Here is an 18,418-nt window from a genome sequence, read left to right as displayed (position 1 = left end):
CCCTTTCCCAAATCTGCTCCTGAAAAAAAAAAGCAGGAGCAAGGCCGGCAGCGGGAAGGCACGGCCCGCGGGATCCCCTCCACGTTCTCCCAGCCCCGGGAAGGCTCCCGGGATAAGCGCTGGGGCTGCAGCCGCACGCCCGTGTCCCCCTCCCCGCGGGCTCACCTGCTCCGGCCGGGCGGTGCCTTAACCCGGCCGCCGGGGGAGGTGCTGACCCGGCGTGTTCCCGCCTCCCCGGCATCGCAGCTTCACGTCCGGAGAGGCAGATTCGGCTCTTTTCCGTGGCGAACGTGCTGAGAAAGCCGCCTCTGGAGGGAGGGAGGGAGGGAGGAGGGGAGGGAAGAAGGGGAAGGGCGGGCGCAGCGGCGTTGGCGGGAGCGCCCGCCCGGAGCGGGGATGGCGCGGCCGGGCAGGAGGTGCGTGTGCCGGGAGGAAAGGAGGGCTCGCCGCCTGCTCTCGGGGCCTGGGGTGGCTCCCAGGGTGGCCCTGTTTTCCTTTCCAGCTGGAAGGGAATTGGCAGCTGGCTGAGCGGCAGGTCCCGGGGGGTCGCGGTCAGTGGCGCTGGGTCCGATGGGGGCCTGTCGCTAGTGGGGTCCCTCGGGGTTCAGTGATAGAATCAAAGAATGGTTTGGGTTGGAAGGGACTTAAAAGATCATCTCGCTCCCTGACATGGGCAGGGACAACTTCCACTATCCCAGGTTGCTCAGAGCCCCATCCAGCCTGGCCTTCAACACTTCCAGGGATGGGGCAGCCACAGCTTCTCTGGGCGACCTGTGCCAGGGCCTCCCCACCCTCCCAGGGAAGAATTTCTTCCTAATATCCAATCTAAACCTCCTCTCTGTCCGTTTGAAGCCATTGCCCCTTGTCCTCTCACTCCAGGCCCTTGGAAATAGTCTCTCCCCATCTACCTTGTGGGCTCCCTTCAGGTCCTGGAAGGCCACAATTAGGTCACCCCAAAGCCTTCTCTTCTCCAGGCTGAACAATCCCAACTCTCTCAGCCTTTCCTCTTAGGAGAGCTGCTCCATCCCTCTGATCATCTTGGTGTCCCTTGTCTGGACTTGCTCCAACAGGTCCATGTCCTTCCTGTGCTGGGCCCCCAGAGCTGGAGGCAGCACTGCAGGGGGTTCATCCTGGGCCCGGTGTTGTTTAACTTGTTTGTCAGTGACTTGGCTGAAGGAGTCGATGCCTCGTCAGAAAGTTTGGTGAGGACACAAAGCCTGGAGGAGTGGCCACTATCCCAGAGGGCTGTGCAGCCATTCAGAGGGATCTTGACAGGATGGTGAGATGGGGAGAGAAGACCTCTCTGAAATTCAGCAAAGGCAAATGCAGGGTCTGCACCTGAGGAATAATCCCAGGCACCTCTATAGGCTGGGGGTGACCTGCTGGGAAGCAGCTCTGCAGGGAAGGACCTGGGGGTCCTGGTGGACAACAGTCTATCCATGAGCCAGCAGTGTGTCCTGGGGGCAGGAAGGCCAATGGGATCCTGGGGGGCATTGGAAAGAGCATTGCCAGCAGGTCGAGGAGGGTAATCCTGCCCCTCTACTTAGCCATGGTGAGGAACATCTGGAGTCCTGGGCTCCTCAGGACAGGAGGGACTCCCCTGGAGTGGATCCAGCAGAGTCTGCAGAGATGATTCAGGGACTGGAGCATCTCCCTGAGGAGGAAAGGCTGAGGGAGCTGGGGCTGTTCAGCCTCGAGCAGAGACGCTGAGAGGGGACCTCATCCCTGTGTGTCAGTGTCTGCAGGGAGGGGGCAGAGGATGGACCAGGCTCTGCTCGGGGGTGCCCAGCAATGGCACAAGAGGCCAGGAACTGATGCCCAGGAAGTTCCAGCTGGACATGAGGAAGAACTTCTTTGCTGTGCAGTGACTGAGCACTGAACAGATTGCTCAGAGAGGGAGTGGAGTCTCGCTCACTGGGGATATTCCAGAACAACCTGGACACAATCCTGTGCCGTGTGCGTTGGGATGACCCTGCTGGAGCAGGGAGGTGAGACCAGATGCCCCACTGTGGTCCCCTCCAACCTGACCCATCCTTAAATTCTGTAATTCTGTGAAGCATGGGGATTCTCCCTGGTGTGTCTGTGTCCCTGTCAGGGAGCACCCCTCAGGTGGATCCCAAGCTCTGTCCCCTCTGGTCCCCTCAAGTAACACCTGCCCTGACAGCAGCATTTCAAGTGCCTAAAAGTGACCTCATAGATAAATAATTTCCATTGCACAGTAGCAGCTCACAGGCAGTGTGTCCATAAGGACAATGCAACGCTCCCATATGACAACAAAAAGTGCTGTTATTTTAAGATTTTTAAAAAATCTGGAAGCTATTCCTGTTAACCCTGTTCTATACAGTAGTACTCGTTATACACATCTCTTCTCTCTGGTGACCAGTGACAGGACCCGAGGGAACAGCTGGAGCTGTGTCAGGGAGGGTTAGGTTGGATATTAGGAAAAGGTTCTTCCCCCAGAGGGTGGTTGGGCACTGAACAGGCTCCCCAGGGCAGTGGGCACAGCACCAAGGCTGCCAGAGCTCAAGGAGTGTTTGGACAACGGTCTCAGGGACATGGTGGGATTGTTGGGGTGTCTGTGCAGGGCCAGGAGTTGGACTCAATGATCCTTATGGGTCCCTTCCAACTCAGGGTATTCTGTGATTTTGTTATTCCCTACCTTTGAACATGTATTGCTTTTTTTCTTGTAAAACTTGGTTTACCCAAAAATGAAGTGTTAGCAAGTCAAGATACTCAGACAGAAAGGACTAATAGTGTATATTTTCTTTTGACACAGGAACAGGAAAGTAGTTGATTATTCTCAGTTTGGGGATTTGGAAGATGACGGTAAGTGGTGTGTTCCTGCACGTAACAATCATGCCAGGAACTAATGGAACCACCCAAAATGGGTGGGAGGAGAGATGAAGGGAGACCTCACAGCAGTGCAGCTTCCTCATGAGGGACTCCATGATCCTTGTGGGTCCCTTCCAATTCAGCATATTCTGTGATTTTGTGATTCTATGAAAATATCATCAGAGTGTCTTTAAGGAAGTATATTTGTTAAGAATAGTTTGTTAAGTTCTTACTTCTTTCAGCAGAAGGAACCTGAGCACGCTCGTGAATATTACAATTCCACAACCACGTCATGGCTGTAAAGCAGAGCATAAGAGCAGTGTGCCAGGAAACTGTGGAATACAAAATGTCTTGTTGCAGTTGAATCTTTCTCTCTGTGCCCCAGCTTTCAGTGGCAATTAGTTCTATGACGCCCTGATTATTAGTTCACAGGGCTGTAAATGTGAACGTAGAGGAGGTGTGAATCGTCTCTACATGGGTCTAACATTTCTCCACAGCTCTCTGTCTCAGTGGGTTTGTGGTAAGGACACAGTAGTCAAATTTGGAGTATCATTGACCAGAAAAATAGATTGCAAGCTGTTTTTTTCCACAAAGGTCCTCCTTGCCTTCTAAGCCCTAAGGGATGTTACTCATTTTTACTCATTTTTCTGGCAGAGTTTGTTTGCTTCCATTTTTGTTTGCTTTCTTTTTCCATGCTGTTTGCAGGATCCAGGGAACAGTTTGAATTGGTGGGAAGGGGGAGCAAAAATAAATAATTCAATAAATAATAAATAATGTGGTTTCTAGACCACTTCTAACAATCAAGAAAAACATAAGTTCTCCAAAACCTGTGTGATCTAAGCTAAGGTTCTCCATCGTTTAGAGAATACTGAGGATCATTATTTTTTTTTCCTTATTTTGCACTGTAATATGCAGTGCCCTCAACTGAAAGAAAGGCAGTTTTCATGCCTTCTATTTTTATTTGAAAATGGGAGGAATGCATTATAGCTAATAGGAGGCAATATGAAAATGGTAGAAAAAAGGGAGCAGCATAGATTTTTTTAAAAGTGGAAGTCGTTAAGGGGAACAATCCCAAAACACCAGGAACTCAAATCACGGTGGTAGTGATTACTATTATAATATATAATATCTATCATATCATATTTTATCAATAAGATTGATGCTCAGTGTATCAAAATCTGGTAGCACAGTGGACACTGAAGCTTTGTTGCTAATAAAAGTTGAAATCACTGCCTCTGGAATAAATCACATATAAAAGAGGTCTTGTTGAATTTTCATTTCAAATACATTTAAGGATAGTATACTTACAGTTGTTGTATTTTTTAAAAATTTCAGAAAAAAAAGGTTATCTGTGATATATTTTCAGTGTGTGTTGAGATTTAAGTCAAATGACTTCTTTTGGCCACATGGAAGAGTGTAGGGAAACTCCTGAGAGCTTGTTGCTGTTTTCCAACAGATGAAGACTTTGCACCTTCAAGCAAAAAATCCAAAACACAGCCCAAGGAACCAAAGAAGGAGAAAAAAGAGAAGCAAAAAAAACCACCCAAAGAAGTGACTCAGTCACAAACACAGGCACTTAGTAAAAGGTAACAAATGTTGTGGTCAACTCTGTGCTAATACCAATTTTAGTTTTTATGTGTATGTATATATATATATAATGTTTTGCAATCATGATACTTTTAAGTGTAGAGTGCTTTAAACATCAGGGTGTACTTTGACTAAATAATTTCAGAATGTAGTGCTCAGAACATGAAATGCTATAAATAAGTATCAAAATATTTATCTCTTTACAAGTATCTGAATTTTAAAAAGTTCAGTAAGTCAGAAGAAGATCTATAACACTCATATAATTCTTTTATTATTTACCATGGTTGTGGTTTTTTTCCAGGTTATCCTTGGATGACAAACTTTATAAGAGAGATTTGGAAGTTGCCTTAGCCTTGTCTGTCAAAGAAAAATCTGCAAATATCCTTGAGGTGCAAAATTCAGAAGAACAAGGTTACTTTGCAGTTCAATGTAACAGTCTTTATTCATATGTAGTGAATTTGAACCTGAGAATTTATTTTGCAGTGAAATAGATTGAAAATCGTGCTTTATTTCAAGATGTCCTGATAAGGAAGTGAGAATTTCTAGGCAGTGCCTGTCTTCTTATGTTCTTGATTTTTTTCTGTGAGAAAAGTACCTCTTCTGTAAGTACAGATCTCCCAAACATATAGTTTGATTAGAGACAGATAAAAACTGTAGCTGTTTTCATTTATTAATATTTCTACTTTTTATCATGTGGTTTTTGCGTGTTGATATTTTATATTCTTTAACTTCTTTTTCTGAATCTTAAAACAGATAAGAGTATTGAATCAGAAAATATACACAGGAGACCCCCTTTTTCCAACTGCAGTGTAGACAGTGAGGTTTTAGGTAAGTTGTTCTCATATTCTGTCTTCAGAAAGAGCATTTAAGTCACTTATCTCTTTTTTATTTCTATTGTTGTGGGTCACTGATGTGAAAAAAAGAGTCTTTGTCTTAAATAAAGATTGAAGGATGCATTAATTTTTTCATTAAGAAGTCTTAAAATGGGAAAACCTGGGGATTGCTGAGTGAGATTGTTACACATCACTAAAAGTCAGTTAGAAAACACAACAGGCATGTGACATTTTTAGATGCTTACTTTATTTCATTCTTTAAGAAGCTACGCTTACCCTCTACTCATTAATGGGTCCATAATGCCTAAGGATGAAATAAACATGACCAAGCATTTGCTGTGCCATTGGAAACTTCATTTTTCCAGTTTTATTTTGGTCCTTCTGTTAGCTTGATTACAGAGAAATGTCACAATGAGAAAGTACAGTTTGGTTGGTTAAAAGAGTAAAATGAGGACCCCAGGAAAGCAAGTGTCAGCGATCTGTTTCTGTGTAGTATAACTCAACATCACCACAAATTAGTTCTGGGAACTCAAATACCTTCTGTTTTTTTGAGAAGGGGGATAGATTTGCTGTGAATTTCAGTTATTCGAACAACCTTCTGTTTCCTAGGTCTCAATCAGGTGATGGATGAAGACATACCCAAGGGTGATGGTGGGAAAAGAACAGTGACATCCAAAGTTCCAGCGCGGCAGAAGGTGGTTGACAGTGATGACAGAGAGCATGACACTGACTCTGAGCCAGAGTCTGTCCCCAGTAAGTTCTTCTCCACAAAAACCCTCTCCTTAAATGTGCTTTGAATGTGATGCCTTACGTTTAGTTTGTATTTTCAGTGAAATTCCTGCTGCTTCCACTGTATTTTCCCTCCAACCTTCTTTAATACCAGTGACAACCCAATAGCGCTTTCACACTAAATTTAAACAATTGCAGCTTATTCATATACAGACCCCAAAGTGGCAGAATTCCACAGCTTCCCTGCCTTTGTATGTCAGGACAAATTTCTTCTGCCCTCCTTGTCCAGGAAGCTTTTGTCTTTTTAAAGAGCCTCTGTTCATTTTTCCTGTGGTTTTCTGGGGTTTGCATCAACATGAAGACTCTGGAGTGTGAGGTGTTGGTGGTTTCAGTTTAAGCTTATTTATAAAAGTAAGTAGCCTCCCTTCTTTCTTCCTTTCCTCCAATTCTCAACTCTTAGGAAAGCAAGCTCATCCATGTCTCAGTCACTCCCCAGTAGGTGACATGTCTGTATAAATATTTACCACTCAAAGATGGGACAGTCTAGTACCATATTTGCTGTTTCTGCAGAGAGCTTGTGCTGACCAGTCATCTTACATAATGATTTCTCTGCTAAAGAGTGTCTTCCCAAAGTCACTTTTCTTTCCCAACCAAGCATCACCTGTAGTTTCTCCTTCATGGACAATGGAACAGAAACCTGAGCCAAGGCAAAAGATGGTGTCCAACTCCTCAGAACCAGTTGGGAGGCCTCTACTTGCATCAAGTCCTATAACACACAAAAAGCCTAAATGGACACCCCCAGGTACGTGTGAGGTTGTAACTGTAAACAGATACATTAGTTGAGTTTTTAGCAATCTCACCTGAAAGCAAACAAAGAAAACAAACTATTTCAGCAAAATGCCTGCCTTTTGATAAAGAAAGGTTTTCTTTTGACAGATTTAAGATTAAAAAAGAGAGAAAGAATGAAAAGCTATCTCTGTGCTTCTTTTACAGCATTATCCTTAACTCCTTTATCTGGGGAGGAGGGGGTTAATGAAATATTTTTCATAGTGTGGATCAAGAGATTGTTTTATGTCTATTTCTCTCTTATTTAGAGTTTTCTTTATCTCTGCTACATGCTGCTTAATTATCTATCCTAAACAAATAATATTAGAAACATGTTTGAGAGTTTTAACTGCTCTAGTAAAGCAAGTGCTTAGAAGCTTCATTTTTCCAGGTGTTTGAACATGCTGCTGCTATTGAGTCCTGCTGCTTGCTTTGATTTACTCTTCTGGTTCTCTCTGTTTGGCTCCTTTCCATCAAGCTTCCTTTCCCACTTGGAATTGTGTTGTGTGATTCTCTGTGGAGTGCCTGAAAACGCACAGTACACTGGGAACAGTTTTTATGGGCAGTGTTGCTCCAGTGTCTTGCTGGTTAATTAGAAACTGTGCACCTGGGGAGTGTGCTGATTTTCACATGCTGTGTTGTTCAGACCTCTCTGCAATATCTTTAGAATAGTTTTTTTGTTCTGTTAGGAAAACTATATAAAGTCAACAGTCATACGATTTATTTTTTTCCCCTCTAAACCTCTTATACCTTCTTTTTGTTTTAAACTTATTTTCAGCTCCATCAGGAAGCAGCAATTCCTCTGGGAAATATGTTGCTGTTAAGTCACCTACTCACTGCCTTAGACTTGGCCTCTCCAGACTGGCAAGAGTCAAACCACTGCATCCCAGTGCCACCAGCAGTTAAATGGTCAGTGACAAGGTGCCACATGAAGGAAAAGACTGTGGAAAGTGTTTTGCTTATAAACAGCATCATGGCATCATCCATTTTGGAGGACTGTTGTTTATGGACGGTGTTGTAATGAGTTTTTATCCTGCAAGTTGCTGGGCATCCTTAAGTGCTACTGAACAATTGTATTATTTAATCAAGGTGACATCTGGGTCACCAGCTCATTCATGTATTATATTCACAGATGGTGGTTTGTGATAATTTTAATTCTCTAATACCTAAACCCTTGGCAATAAAATAGCCTAAACAGCAGTATGTTTTAGGAAATATGTTTTTTAGAATGTTGTATTTTTAAAAAAAATAAAATAAAGTATTTTATATAATCTGATTTTATGATTTGACTTTATTAATTTTGAAAATCACTTCAAATTTTGGCTGCAGTCTGGCAAGTATTTTTGCATGTGTGTGCCCTTAGAAGAAGTCAGCAGCATTAGTTGGGCTCAGACAACGAGGATTTTGGTTGGAGCTCCACAGGCTTCTTTGAGGACCATGATACCAAGCTTAGGGAGGGAGTTTTGTAAAGCATTGGAGTGACAGTTACTGAGTAATGAAACTGAGCTTTCAAACTTACGGCTCCATAATGTAAATAATTTCCTATCTAAGCATATTGATTATGTTGGGTGATGTAGCAAATGCGTTTCTTCCTTGAGGGATTTGGTCATGACTCTCCAATTTGCATTAACAAAGGAATATCACAGAACCATGGAATGGCCTGGGTTGGAAGGGACCTTAAAGCTCATCTTGTTCCAACCCCCTGCCATAGGCAGGGGCACCTTCCACTAGCCCAGGTTGCTCAGAGCCCCATCCAGCCTGGCCTTGGACGTTTCCAGGGATGGGGCAGCCACAGCTTCTCTGGGCAACCTGTGCCAGAGCCTCACCACCCTCCCAGGGAAGAATTTCTTCCTAATATCCAATTTAAACCTGTTCTCTGTCTGTTTGAAGCCATTCCCCCTTCTCCTGTCACTCCAGGCCCTTGGAAATAAGTCTCTCTCCATCTTTCTTGTGGGCTCCCTTCAGGTCCCGGAAGGCCCCAATTAGGTCACCCTGAAGCCAAGCCTTCATTTCCCTGGTCTATACTTTTCTCAGGTATTCTGTTAATGTGAAAATCTGTATCTTGTGATTAAATAATAAAGATGTAACAGTGCTTACTCAGAACTGTGGGATTTAATAAGGGAAACAAACCTTTTCCCATTATTTTTCTAATGGAAACAGAAGTGCCCAAATGGCATTTCCTGTGATCGAGTGCAGCAGGAATTCCATGAACTGCTCTTTAATTTTCAACAAAAGGGTTGGGTGTTATTTGCTCTAAACAGATTAAATGTAATCTATGTTTCATACCTGATCACTTTTGTTGTCTCAACTTCCTTTTCCCCAGCAGACTTATAACGTATCAGTGCAAACCACAAAGCTGAAAACCCCCGTGTTACCACTTCCGCTGAGGCTCTGTGCAAAAACCTGCCCTTTGCATTTTAAAACACTTTGTCCTGCTGCTCACAAAGAATTATTGGTCCATCTCCACTCGTGTGACATGGTTCTCTTGGGAGGAAGCCAAAAAATCTGTGATAAACAAAAGAACTTTGGTGGGTTAAGGCTGTTTCTGTTTATGCTGAATCTTTCCTCACACCTGCAATATTTACAAGGCTTGTGTACATTTTAAATTAAGACTTTGAGCATGAGTTGTTCCTGTATATTTGGGGTACTGAAAAATCTGAAGTTTCATTTTCTTGTATTTTGGGCTTTCCCCACAATTTGATTTTTTATTTTAATTGTTCTTGAATATGATTCAGTAAAAGTTAGTTTCCTCTAGGGTTGTCTGAATAAGAGCATTAAAGGACTTTAAGCTCGATCAACTGGCATTGAGTGTAAAAGACAAAAGCTACATATTCCTTAGTGTATTTAAGCTTCTCTCTGTTTAATGCTCAGGCCTCTCAGTTCCTCTCACCAAATTCTTCTTCATAATGACAGCCCTTGAGGACAAGGTGATCATAATTATGATGTCATTAAAAGTTATAAGTCTCTGATGAACAAAGAAATCATATAAAAAAATAAAACTGATTAAACATGAAAACCAGATATTTATCTGGTTGGTTATCTTTCTGTTTCCCTCCTTGAACACATGACAGGTTTCCTCAGATGTTTCACGTTTTTTTACTTCCAGTAAATCTGCATAAATCTTGCTTTTATTCTAAAATTTTTCAAGATTCATTGAACTGAAGGATTCTGAAGAGTTGTAATCAGGCAGTTCTTTTAGGAATACCTTGTGAACCCCATCTCAGCAGAAAGTTTAGAAGACAGGTGCATATTTTTAAGAATTATATTAATAATTTTAAAGAATATTATTAATATTTTGAAGAATTTTTTAATAATTCTTATCTTAAAGAGTAATATAAATGTAACTATGTAGGAAATCAACATTAGAGGGCACAACAACATCAAGTTATCATTCCAGTGCAATGGAGCTATATGTATGGTATACATGTGATTTGTATTTGCATATCAAAGGGTTGGGTGACATTTGGGAGCAAAACATCTAGAACAGGAAAACAAACAGAAATTTAGCAAACAACTTTTGTCCAAGTATATCAACAACACGGCTTTAATGCATTTGCATAGGTGAAGGGACTAATAATAGTTACAGTAACAATTTCTGGTTAGTTATGTTTGATCATAAGATTCCGGACTTACAAGAGAACAATTTTGGTGATCATCTCCCCTTTTCTAGGCCCCTATTTCAATCCCATAAGATGGAGACCTCCCAGCAAAATGCCTGTATTCTGAGATCTTTTAAGAGTTTTTGAAATCTAGTAAAATGTTGGAACCTCATCCGCAGAAATTTTACTGAAACCTATCACATTCACTGCCTCCAGTGTATGGTTTGCTGAATTATGGCTTACTCTGGCATTAAAAAAATCTTTAAACATTACTTACTAAAGGTTATAAAATTTCCAGGATGATTCTATGATCATAGAATTAGAGAATGGCCTAGGTTGGAAGGGCCCTTAAAGATCATCTCGTTCCAACCCCCTGCCACAGGCAGGACACCTTCCACTAGCCCAGGTTGCTCAGAGCCCCATCCAACCTGGCCTTCAACACTTCCAGGGATGGGGCAGCCACAGCTTCTCTGGGCAACCTGTGCCAGGGCCTCCCCACCCTCCCAGGGAAGAATTTCTCCCTAATATCCAATTTAAACCTACTGTCTGTCAGTTTGAAGCCATTCCCCCTTGTCCTCTCCCTACCTGTTCTTCTAAATAATCTCTAATAATCTCTAGAGGTTCTGCAGTGATTTTAGGTAGAACTCAATTCCCTTGTGAAAGATGTTCCCTTTGGCTGTGTTCACATGGCTGTGCAGGAGTAACAATGAAGCCACTGCCAGCCTGCAGGTTTTGGAAAGCCAGGGCAGCTGTTATGCTTGAGAGAAAGCTCATTAAATGAACACTTATAAGCTCATTTTCCTACCACGTGGATGGATCTTAGTGCTCTTGTGCCTTGCCTGGCTGCCCCCACCCATTCCACCTGTGCTTCTGACAGATAACTGGGAAGACAAAAAGGCACAAAGTCTTTCCTAGGAAGGGTGAAACGTGCCCTTGTAGCAAAGGCAGATGAGGTATATTTCCTAAGAGTTGACTGCACTTAGGACACCTGCAAAGAACTGCAAATGTGGAGAGCTGCCAAAGATCCTGGGAACATTCAAATCAGCAAGATGGAGATGTAGCTCTGCATGGGTTTGGAACGATCATTATAAGAAAAAAAATCTGTATGGCATGTGTTTTCCACCTCTAATTTATGCAGTTTGCATAGAAAGTCTGATTCTCCTCCTTCATCACCTTTGTGCTCTGTATCTTCATTACCCAGTGAGGTTGTAATGATAAGTGACAATGGAGCACATATTCTGTGCCGAACTGTGTTCCCTCTGGAACATGGGTGAGATTGTCTCCACTGAGATCAGCTCCCTCTTCCCCTTTTCTCGTTTGCTCAGATTTGTCTTTCTTGCCAAAGAAATTTGGAGGCAGATTTTTCCAGCTGCTCCCAAAAGAGTGGGGTGGTATGTTGCTTCAGAGATGGGAAGCATTATGACATCACAGACAGCCTGTTCCCAAGTGGGAACATTGCCTAACTCCCAAATTTTCATCCATATCACTCCTGAGACATGTTACCCAGCACATACTGCAGTAGCTCCTCTGGAACAAAAAGGATTTATGAGCAAATTTTGATTTCAATAAAATGTGATATGATTTATTACTGTCCTGATGATGATGTTATTTTGCACTCCCTGGTTAAACATGCAGGGGGTGTCTGACAAAGAATGAGAAAGTGAGTGTTATTGTCCAAATGTGAGACAAGACTGTGGTAACACAAGTAAAAATGCAGGTCTGGTGTGATAAACAGTGGCACTACAACATTATTTAGATTCTAAGTCACTTAGATTCTAAGGCAGTGCTTGAGATCATCTGCTTCAATTATTCTTTGGACAATAATATTAAGGAAATAACTCTCCTTCAAAATCTCCCTAATATTCTGTGAATTTACAATGCATATTAAGAGACTATTATTAAAATATTTTCTAGAAATAATAGGAAAGTTCTTTTACTAAATGCATATATCTCCTGAAAAATATCATATGAGGAGTGTCTGAGGGTGCTGGGGGTGTTAAGCCTGGAGAAAAGGAGGGTCAGGGGGTACCTTCCCACTCTCTACAACTCCCTGACAGGAGGTTGTAGCCAGGTGGGGGTCAGCCTGTGCTCCCAGGGAACAAGGGACAGGACAAGAGGAAATGGCCTCAAGCTGCAGCAGGGGAGGTTCAGGTTGGACATCAGGAAGAATTTCGTCACTGACATGATGGTCAGGCATTGGAAGGGGCTGCCCAGGGAGGTGGTGGAGTTCCCATCCCTGGAGGTGTCCAAGGAAGGACTGGACATGGCACTCAGTGCTCTGGGCTGGGGGACAGGGTGGAGATTGGGAACAGGTTGGATTTGATGATCCCGGAGGTCTTTTCCAGCCTAAATGATTCTGTGATTCTGTGAGGTTGTGCCAGTACCTGGATCTAGCAGGGACTGTAATCACTCACTCTGAAGTACATAGAACCACTTACACACTCCAAATTAGCTGAAATATCTCACTGAATCAGAGCCTCACTGGTAATTAACTCATGTCTCCCCCACAGAGGTGTTGCCTTAACCATGTTATTCAAGACATATCTCAGAGCTCAGTTCAATAACAGCACATGAAATGCAGACTGGGTCCCAGGGTTTTCCCTTGGTGTCCACTGGATGAGAGGAAGTGGACAGCAGTGAACCACTACACTGCATTTCTGATGTGCCTGAGTGCCTGCAGCGTTCCTGAAAACTGGATTTTGGCCACTAGAACCTGTGCAGATAAATGTAGACATCTTGCAAGAGCTAAAAGTAGATCCCAGCAGTAGGCAGTCCAGCCTCCCTAAATAAAATCCCTGGGCTTCACATCCATTCCTTGCGGGAAGGCAGAACTATCCAGAACAGCCAGAGATGGTCTAAAGCAAAATGTAGGCAGAGGGATGTGCCTGGAAATTGCATCCTGCCTTTACATATTTCTACCTAATCAATAGATCTGTTTTTAATTCTAGTCAAAATATATACATGGTGCCTGTTTTTTTAGTAGGAGCCATGTAGTTGCAATTCTGATGGTTAAGATTATATGTAAACCGAGGTCTGGAGAGAGGTGATTTCTTTCATCAGCCTAATTTAAAATGTTAGGAAGTCACAGACTTACACCTTTTTTTACTGCCTTCTCTTCTCCAGGTTGAACAATCCCAATTCTCCCAGCCTTAGAGGTTCTCCATCCCTAAAATCTTCTTGGTGGCCTCCTCAGGATTCGCTCCAACAGGTCCATGTCCTGCCTTTTCCTTTTTTAGAATACTGAAATTAATAAGAGTTAATTTTCTTATATTTTTATTGTTAAAAAAATTGTTTTACAAACGCTAATAGTATTTACTCTTTCTTTCAAAATATTTTAATGGAAAAAGTATTCAGGACCACAGAGAGATTAAATTTATGTTTTGTCATTGTTCAATTTTTACTTCTTTTGGAAGTTTGAAAAAAAAAGGGAGAGAAAGAAAGAGAAGGATGAGAAAAAAGACAATCGGATGACAAAACAAGAAATGAAACCCCGAAATTGCTTTAATTAAAGGAAAAAAACCAACAAAAACAAATTAAAAAAATCTAAAGAAACAAACAATAAAATCTGAAGACTATAACTTTTCTTGCAAAAAAAAATAGAAAACCAATTTGAAAAATATTTTAGAGAATCAGCAAAGAGGTTGTCCCACATGGCAAGAAATACAGCAATAAAATAATAAGTGGAAGGGCTTGCACTATAAAGTTCGTAATAAACAAATTCTGCCTTTGTCTTCATATCCTGCTCCAATTCACATCAGTGAAGTGCTCTTCTGTTTCCAGGAGTCAAATTTAGAGCTGGAAAGGAGACAAGGAAACTGATAGAAAATGGAGAAACTGAAGTAAGTAAGTTTTTTATGAAGCCTCGTGGAAGATGGATTGTTCCTCACATCCTGAACTCCAGTCACTATGAACTCAGCAAGAGAATATTTCCAAGGGCCTGGAGTGACAGGACAAGATGAAATGGCTTCAAACTGACAGAGAGCAGGTTTAGATTGGATATTGGGAAGAAATTGTTCCCTGGGAGGGTGGGGAGGCCGTGGCTCAGGTTGCCCAGAGAAGCTGTGACTGCCCCATCCCTGGAAATGTGATCTTTAAGGTCCCTTCCAAACGAAACCATTCCATGATCCTGTGATTCAAAAAAAGAAGGAGATTTGAAGGTTTATTTTCTGTTTTATTCCAAACTCACTATGGCTTTATGGTCCTAAGGCTAGCATTGCTCCTCTGTTTTTTAAAATCTTTCTTTCTCTGTGGTTAAGACTGTGTCTGCATTTTTCTGCCTTTTTTGAAACTTGAATTGCTTTCTCATATGCAAAGAGAGTAAAGAAAATAATTACTTGAGACTAAGTGTTGCCTACTCCCCATGGAGTCTGTCAGGAGTATAAAAATAGACTATGGTGAGGTGAATAAAACATGATTGAAGTCTGTTCCCTTAATATTCCAAACTAAGGCTGTTTCTGCTGTAGGCATTTTGCTGATGGTTAATATATAAAGGGTGCATAGAGGATTAAAATGTAAGCAGAGACAGGACTACCTAGAAACACTCACTCCAAGATTGCAAGTAGTTTTGAGGGCTAAGAGGGAGCTGTGAGCCTAAATACTCTGAATTACCTTTGAATTACCTTCATTAGGCAGTTAATGTTTATAGCAGGAGAGGTAAAGCTGTGTCCTCTGAAGAAGAATAAAAAAAAAAGAAGAATAAGAAAGGAAAGCAAATGACCCTCAAGGGATGGTTTTGCAATCCTGCTGAGCCCAATTGACAAACATGTTGTGCTTGTGCTAAGTCCTCAAAGATTTCATAGCACGTCAGCAGCTCTGCTATCATCCACAGTTCAGTTTAATATTATTTGGTCTGTGTCAGTGCTGGGGAACGTGGTAAAACAATATGGGACTTGATTCCAGCCACCTTATGCATCAAAATCATCAATCAGCCCATGCTTTTATTCATACAGGGGCACGGGTTGGATTAAATTAACTTTAGTGCCAGATTTGAATGACAAAAAGAACAATTTAATGGAGACAGATGTAAGAGCTTTGTCGTGGTGGGGAAAGAAAGAAGGAAACAATGAGAGCTGCTGTGATTTCAGCTTCTTCAGTAACTCTTGTTTACGAGTGAGAAGAAATAAAAGAATCCAGCCAAAGGTAATAGTGGTTGGCATTTGTTTTTATTCTTTGATGTACATACGTTTATATGAGGTTGTGACACACCTGTTGTGAGGAATAGAAAAATAACTATTACAAAACAGAAGATAGTTTGATGAGTTGCACCATCTGCCATCAACTCCATATGATATTTTTATTGGATTAATCATAAATTTCTTTGGAGAAGTTGAATTAAGATGTGGGATCCTTGAGGCTGTCCTGTGCAGGGCCAGGAGCTGGACTTCAGTGATCTCTGTGGGTCCCTTCCAACTCAGGATATTCTGTTATTCTATGATGGCAATTCTTAATGGAAGCAACATCAGTAATGCTGCAAAGATAAAAACTTAACATTTTTAAGTCACAGGAGTATCTTAAAGGTTTCTGCATAAATGATAAGCAAATGATTAATTTCTAGACCCAGAGTAACTATGGTCCTGCAAAAATTTTCATATTAAATTTCAGATTTATGTGAAAGGCTTTTGGCTTATTAAAAATATATGTATATTGTAGACAGCTGGCCTATTTTTTATTTCAGAGAAAAATAAGATACTCTATAGAAATCCCAGTGATTTACATTACTCTGAAATCAAAAGCTCTGCCTTATAAAAAAGTGTGATTCTAAGTTTAAAGCTGATATTTGATAATTTTGTTTAAACTGACCTTCTAGAGGAAAATCAACATGAGGGGTCATTCATTGATGAGCTACTAATTTCATATTTGTATAACTCCTCAGAAGTGAAGTTGTGAAATGATGCCCCTGGTTTTCCTCCCCAGATGGCACTATTCAGAAGGTATATCTGAGTGCATAGGTGAATATCTGATGTCAGGAGTATCTGGGGAGGTGTTTAGTAAGTATAGTTATGAACTATAAAAGGACTGAGAGGCCTTGATTCTCCTGGACCAGCCTCTCCAGCTTCCCCTTCCAGGGAATCACGTAGGAGGTCACTTGGTCTGTTCAGCCTGGAGGAGACTGAGGGGAGACCTCACAGGATCTGCAGCTTCCTCACGAGGGGCAGTGGAGGGGGAAGGTTCTGATCTTTGCTCTCTGGTGACCAGTGACAGGACCCGAGGGAACAGCTGGAGCTGTGTCAGTGGAGGTTTAGGTTGGATATTAGGAAAAGGTTCTTCCCCCAGAGGGTGGTTGGGCACTGAACAGGCTCCCCGGGGCAGTGGGCACAGCACCAACGCTGACAGAACTCAAGGAGTGTTTGGACCAAGGTCTCAGGGACATGGTGGGATTGTTGGGGTGTCTATGCAGGGCCAGGAGTTGGACTCAATGATCCTTGTGGGTCCCTTCCAACTCAGGGTATTCTATGATTCTGTGATTCATTTGCCTACCAACTATTTTTTTTTTTTTGCCCACCAACTATTTTTTTTTTTTTTGCCCATGAATTTTCACCATATCCAGAGCTTCATTTCATCTGTGCACTCCACTCAATTTAAATCAGCCTATCTGGTCCATGTCCAATTCCTGCTTCTCATGTGATTCCTCTTCATTTTGGGAGTCCAGGAATAACCATATTTTCTGTTCTTGGAATAGTCCTAAGAACAGATTGATGCATTAAAAAAGCCTGTTGGAGCACTGATTTCTGAGCTGTCATTTCTTTGCCCAACCTGTTTTCTAGAAATGATGATGTTGCTAGGGGTCCTTGTGGCTTTATGCAGTCAGAGAGCTGTTTGGAAAATCCCCAAATTCTATTTGAATTCCATTGAGGACCCTTGCTCAGATGTTAGGAATTATCTCAAAGAGTTATGGTAATTACATCCTTAGCTACACATAATTCCCTCCTATGTAAAATTCCATTCATGGTTCTTATCCAGCTTTTGAACCCTTTTAGAACCAGCGTTATAAATTTTTTCTTGTTTACCAGGTTAAAGAGCAGATCTTAAACATGATAGGAATTGTTAATAAAGAGCCAACTTACCAGCAACTATTTTAATGTTAGAATCTTGATTTTACCATACCCCAAGCTTTTGCATTCTTCAGTGGAAGACATTTTCTAAAGAAGCCAGAAACTGTGAAAACTGTGACTGGTTTTCCCATTTCTAGCAGACTTGGACTGATTGGTTCATCTGGTGGGATCTTTGCCCAACTAAATGTATGCAAAACCTTAAATCACCCACTCCCTTTGCACTGATTTTGCCACAGTCTTATTGACACAGTTAATGTGCTTTATTACAGCAAATGGTTTAAGAAGATTTTTGTCAACTCCTTTCACACTACTTTGGGGAATTTGGTATTTATCTTCCCTGCTTCAGCCTGCAGTGGCAGCATTTGACTTTCTCTGGGGCACTGCTCAAGCCTGTGTGGGTGCAAAAGCACAGGGCTGCAGACAGTGCTCAGCTCATTGTTCCTCTGTGCCTTTTGCCCTCTCTCAGATCAGGAACACTGAAGTGCAAGAGTAGCACAGTAAATGCTATAAAGAGCAGAATTGATCTAATCTATTTCTTGGGATGTAAAACTTTAAGGTAGCCAGTCTACATTATTTGCATAGGTTCTTTCTCAAGCCAAGCCAATAAAAAGACAGGGGCACTTCCATGGGGAAATTTGTTTATCTTGAATATTTAGCTAAGATGGAATGAATCCTCTTCCTGCGCCAAAAAGGGTTTTTTTGCATCAGAATCTCTTTAATTTTGTTTACCACTTAAGCTATTCTACTTCACAGTGCTGTTGCCAAACTTAATAAATTTGTCGTTAAGGTGTTGTCTATGTGATAAGCACTGCTAGTGATCACATCCACAAGGAATTTTTTTACCACTGTACTTAGCTCCATTAATGAAATTCCTTTCAGAAGCGGGTATTTTTAATAAAATTAGTTACAAAGACCATACATATTTCCTTCAAATTTTAAATTTCTAAATTACAGATGAAAT

The 18,418-nt window shown here is 41.8% G+C and overlaps 1 protein-coding gene across 2 annotated transcripts; it reads left to right on the top strand.

Moving 5' to 3' along the window:
• Positions 1–337: 337 nt before the first annotated feature.
• Positions 338–8,048, top strand: RAD51AP1 (RAD51 associated protein 1). 2 transcript variants are annotated; one of them, XM_027701135.1, is made up of 8 exons: positions 338–416; positions 2,777–2,826; positions 4,289–4,418; positions 4,721–4,830; positions 5,173–5,247; positions 5,862–6,005; positions 6,649–6,783; positions 7,585–8,048. In XM_027701135.1, exons 1-8 carry the CDS (start codon positions 397–399, stop codon positions 7,710–7,712), a joined length of 792 nt encoding a protein of 263 aa, XP_027556936.1. In that variant the 5' UTR covers positions 338–396; the 3' UTR covers positions 7,713–8,048. The 2 variants fall into 2 exon arrangements, with proteins under 2 accessions (XP_027556936.1, XP_027556935.1); XM_027701134.1 differs by having other exon boundaries at positions 6,637–6,783.
• Positions 8,049–18,418: the final 10,370 nt, after the last annotated feature.

This window comes from Neopelma chrysocephalum, unplaced genomic scaffold (genome assembly GCF_003984885.1).
Source record: "Neopelma chrysocephalum unplaced genomic scaffold, ASM398488v2 Primary Assembly neopelma1_149, whole genome shotgun sequence".
Lineage (NCBI taxonomy): Eukaryota > Metazoa > Chordata > Aves > Passeriformes > Pipridae > Neopelma > Neopelma chrysocephalum.
The sequence above is the reverse complement of the archived record's forward strand: the minus strand, read 5'-3'. Positions and strand labels throughout refer to the sequence as shown.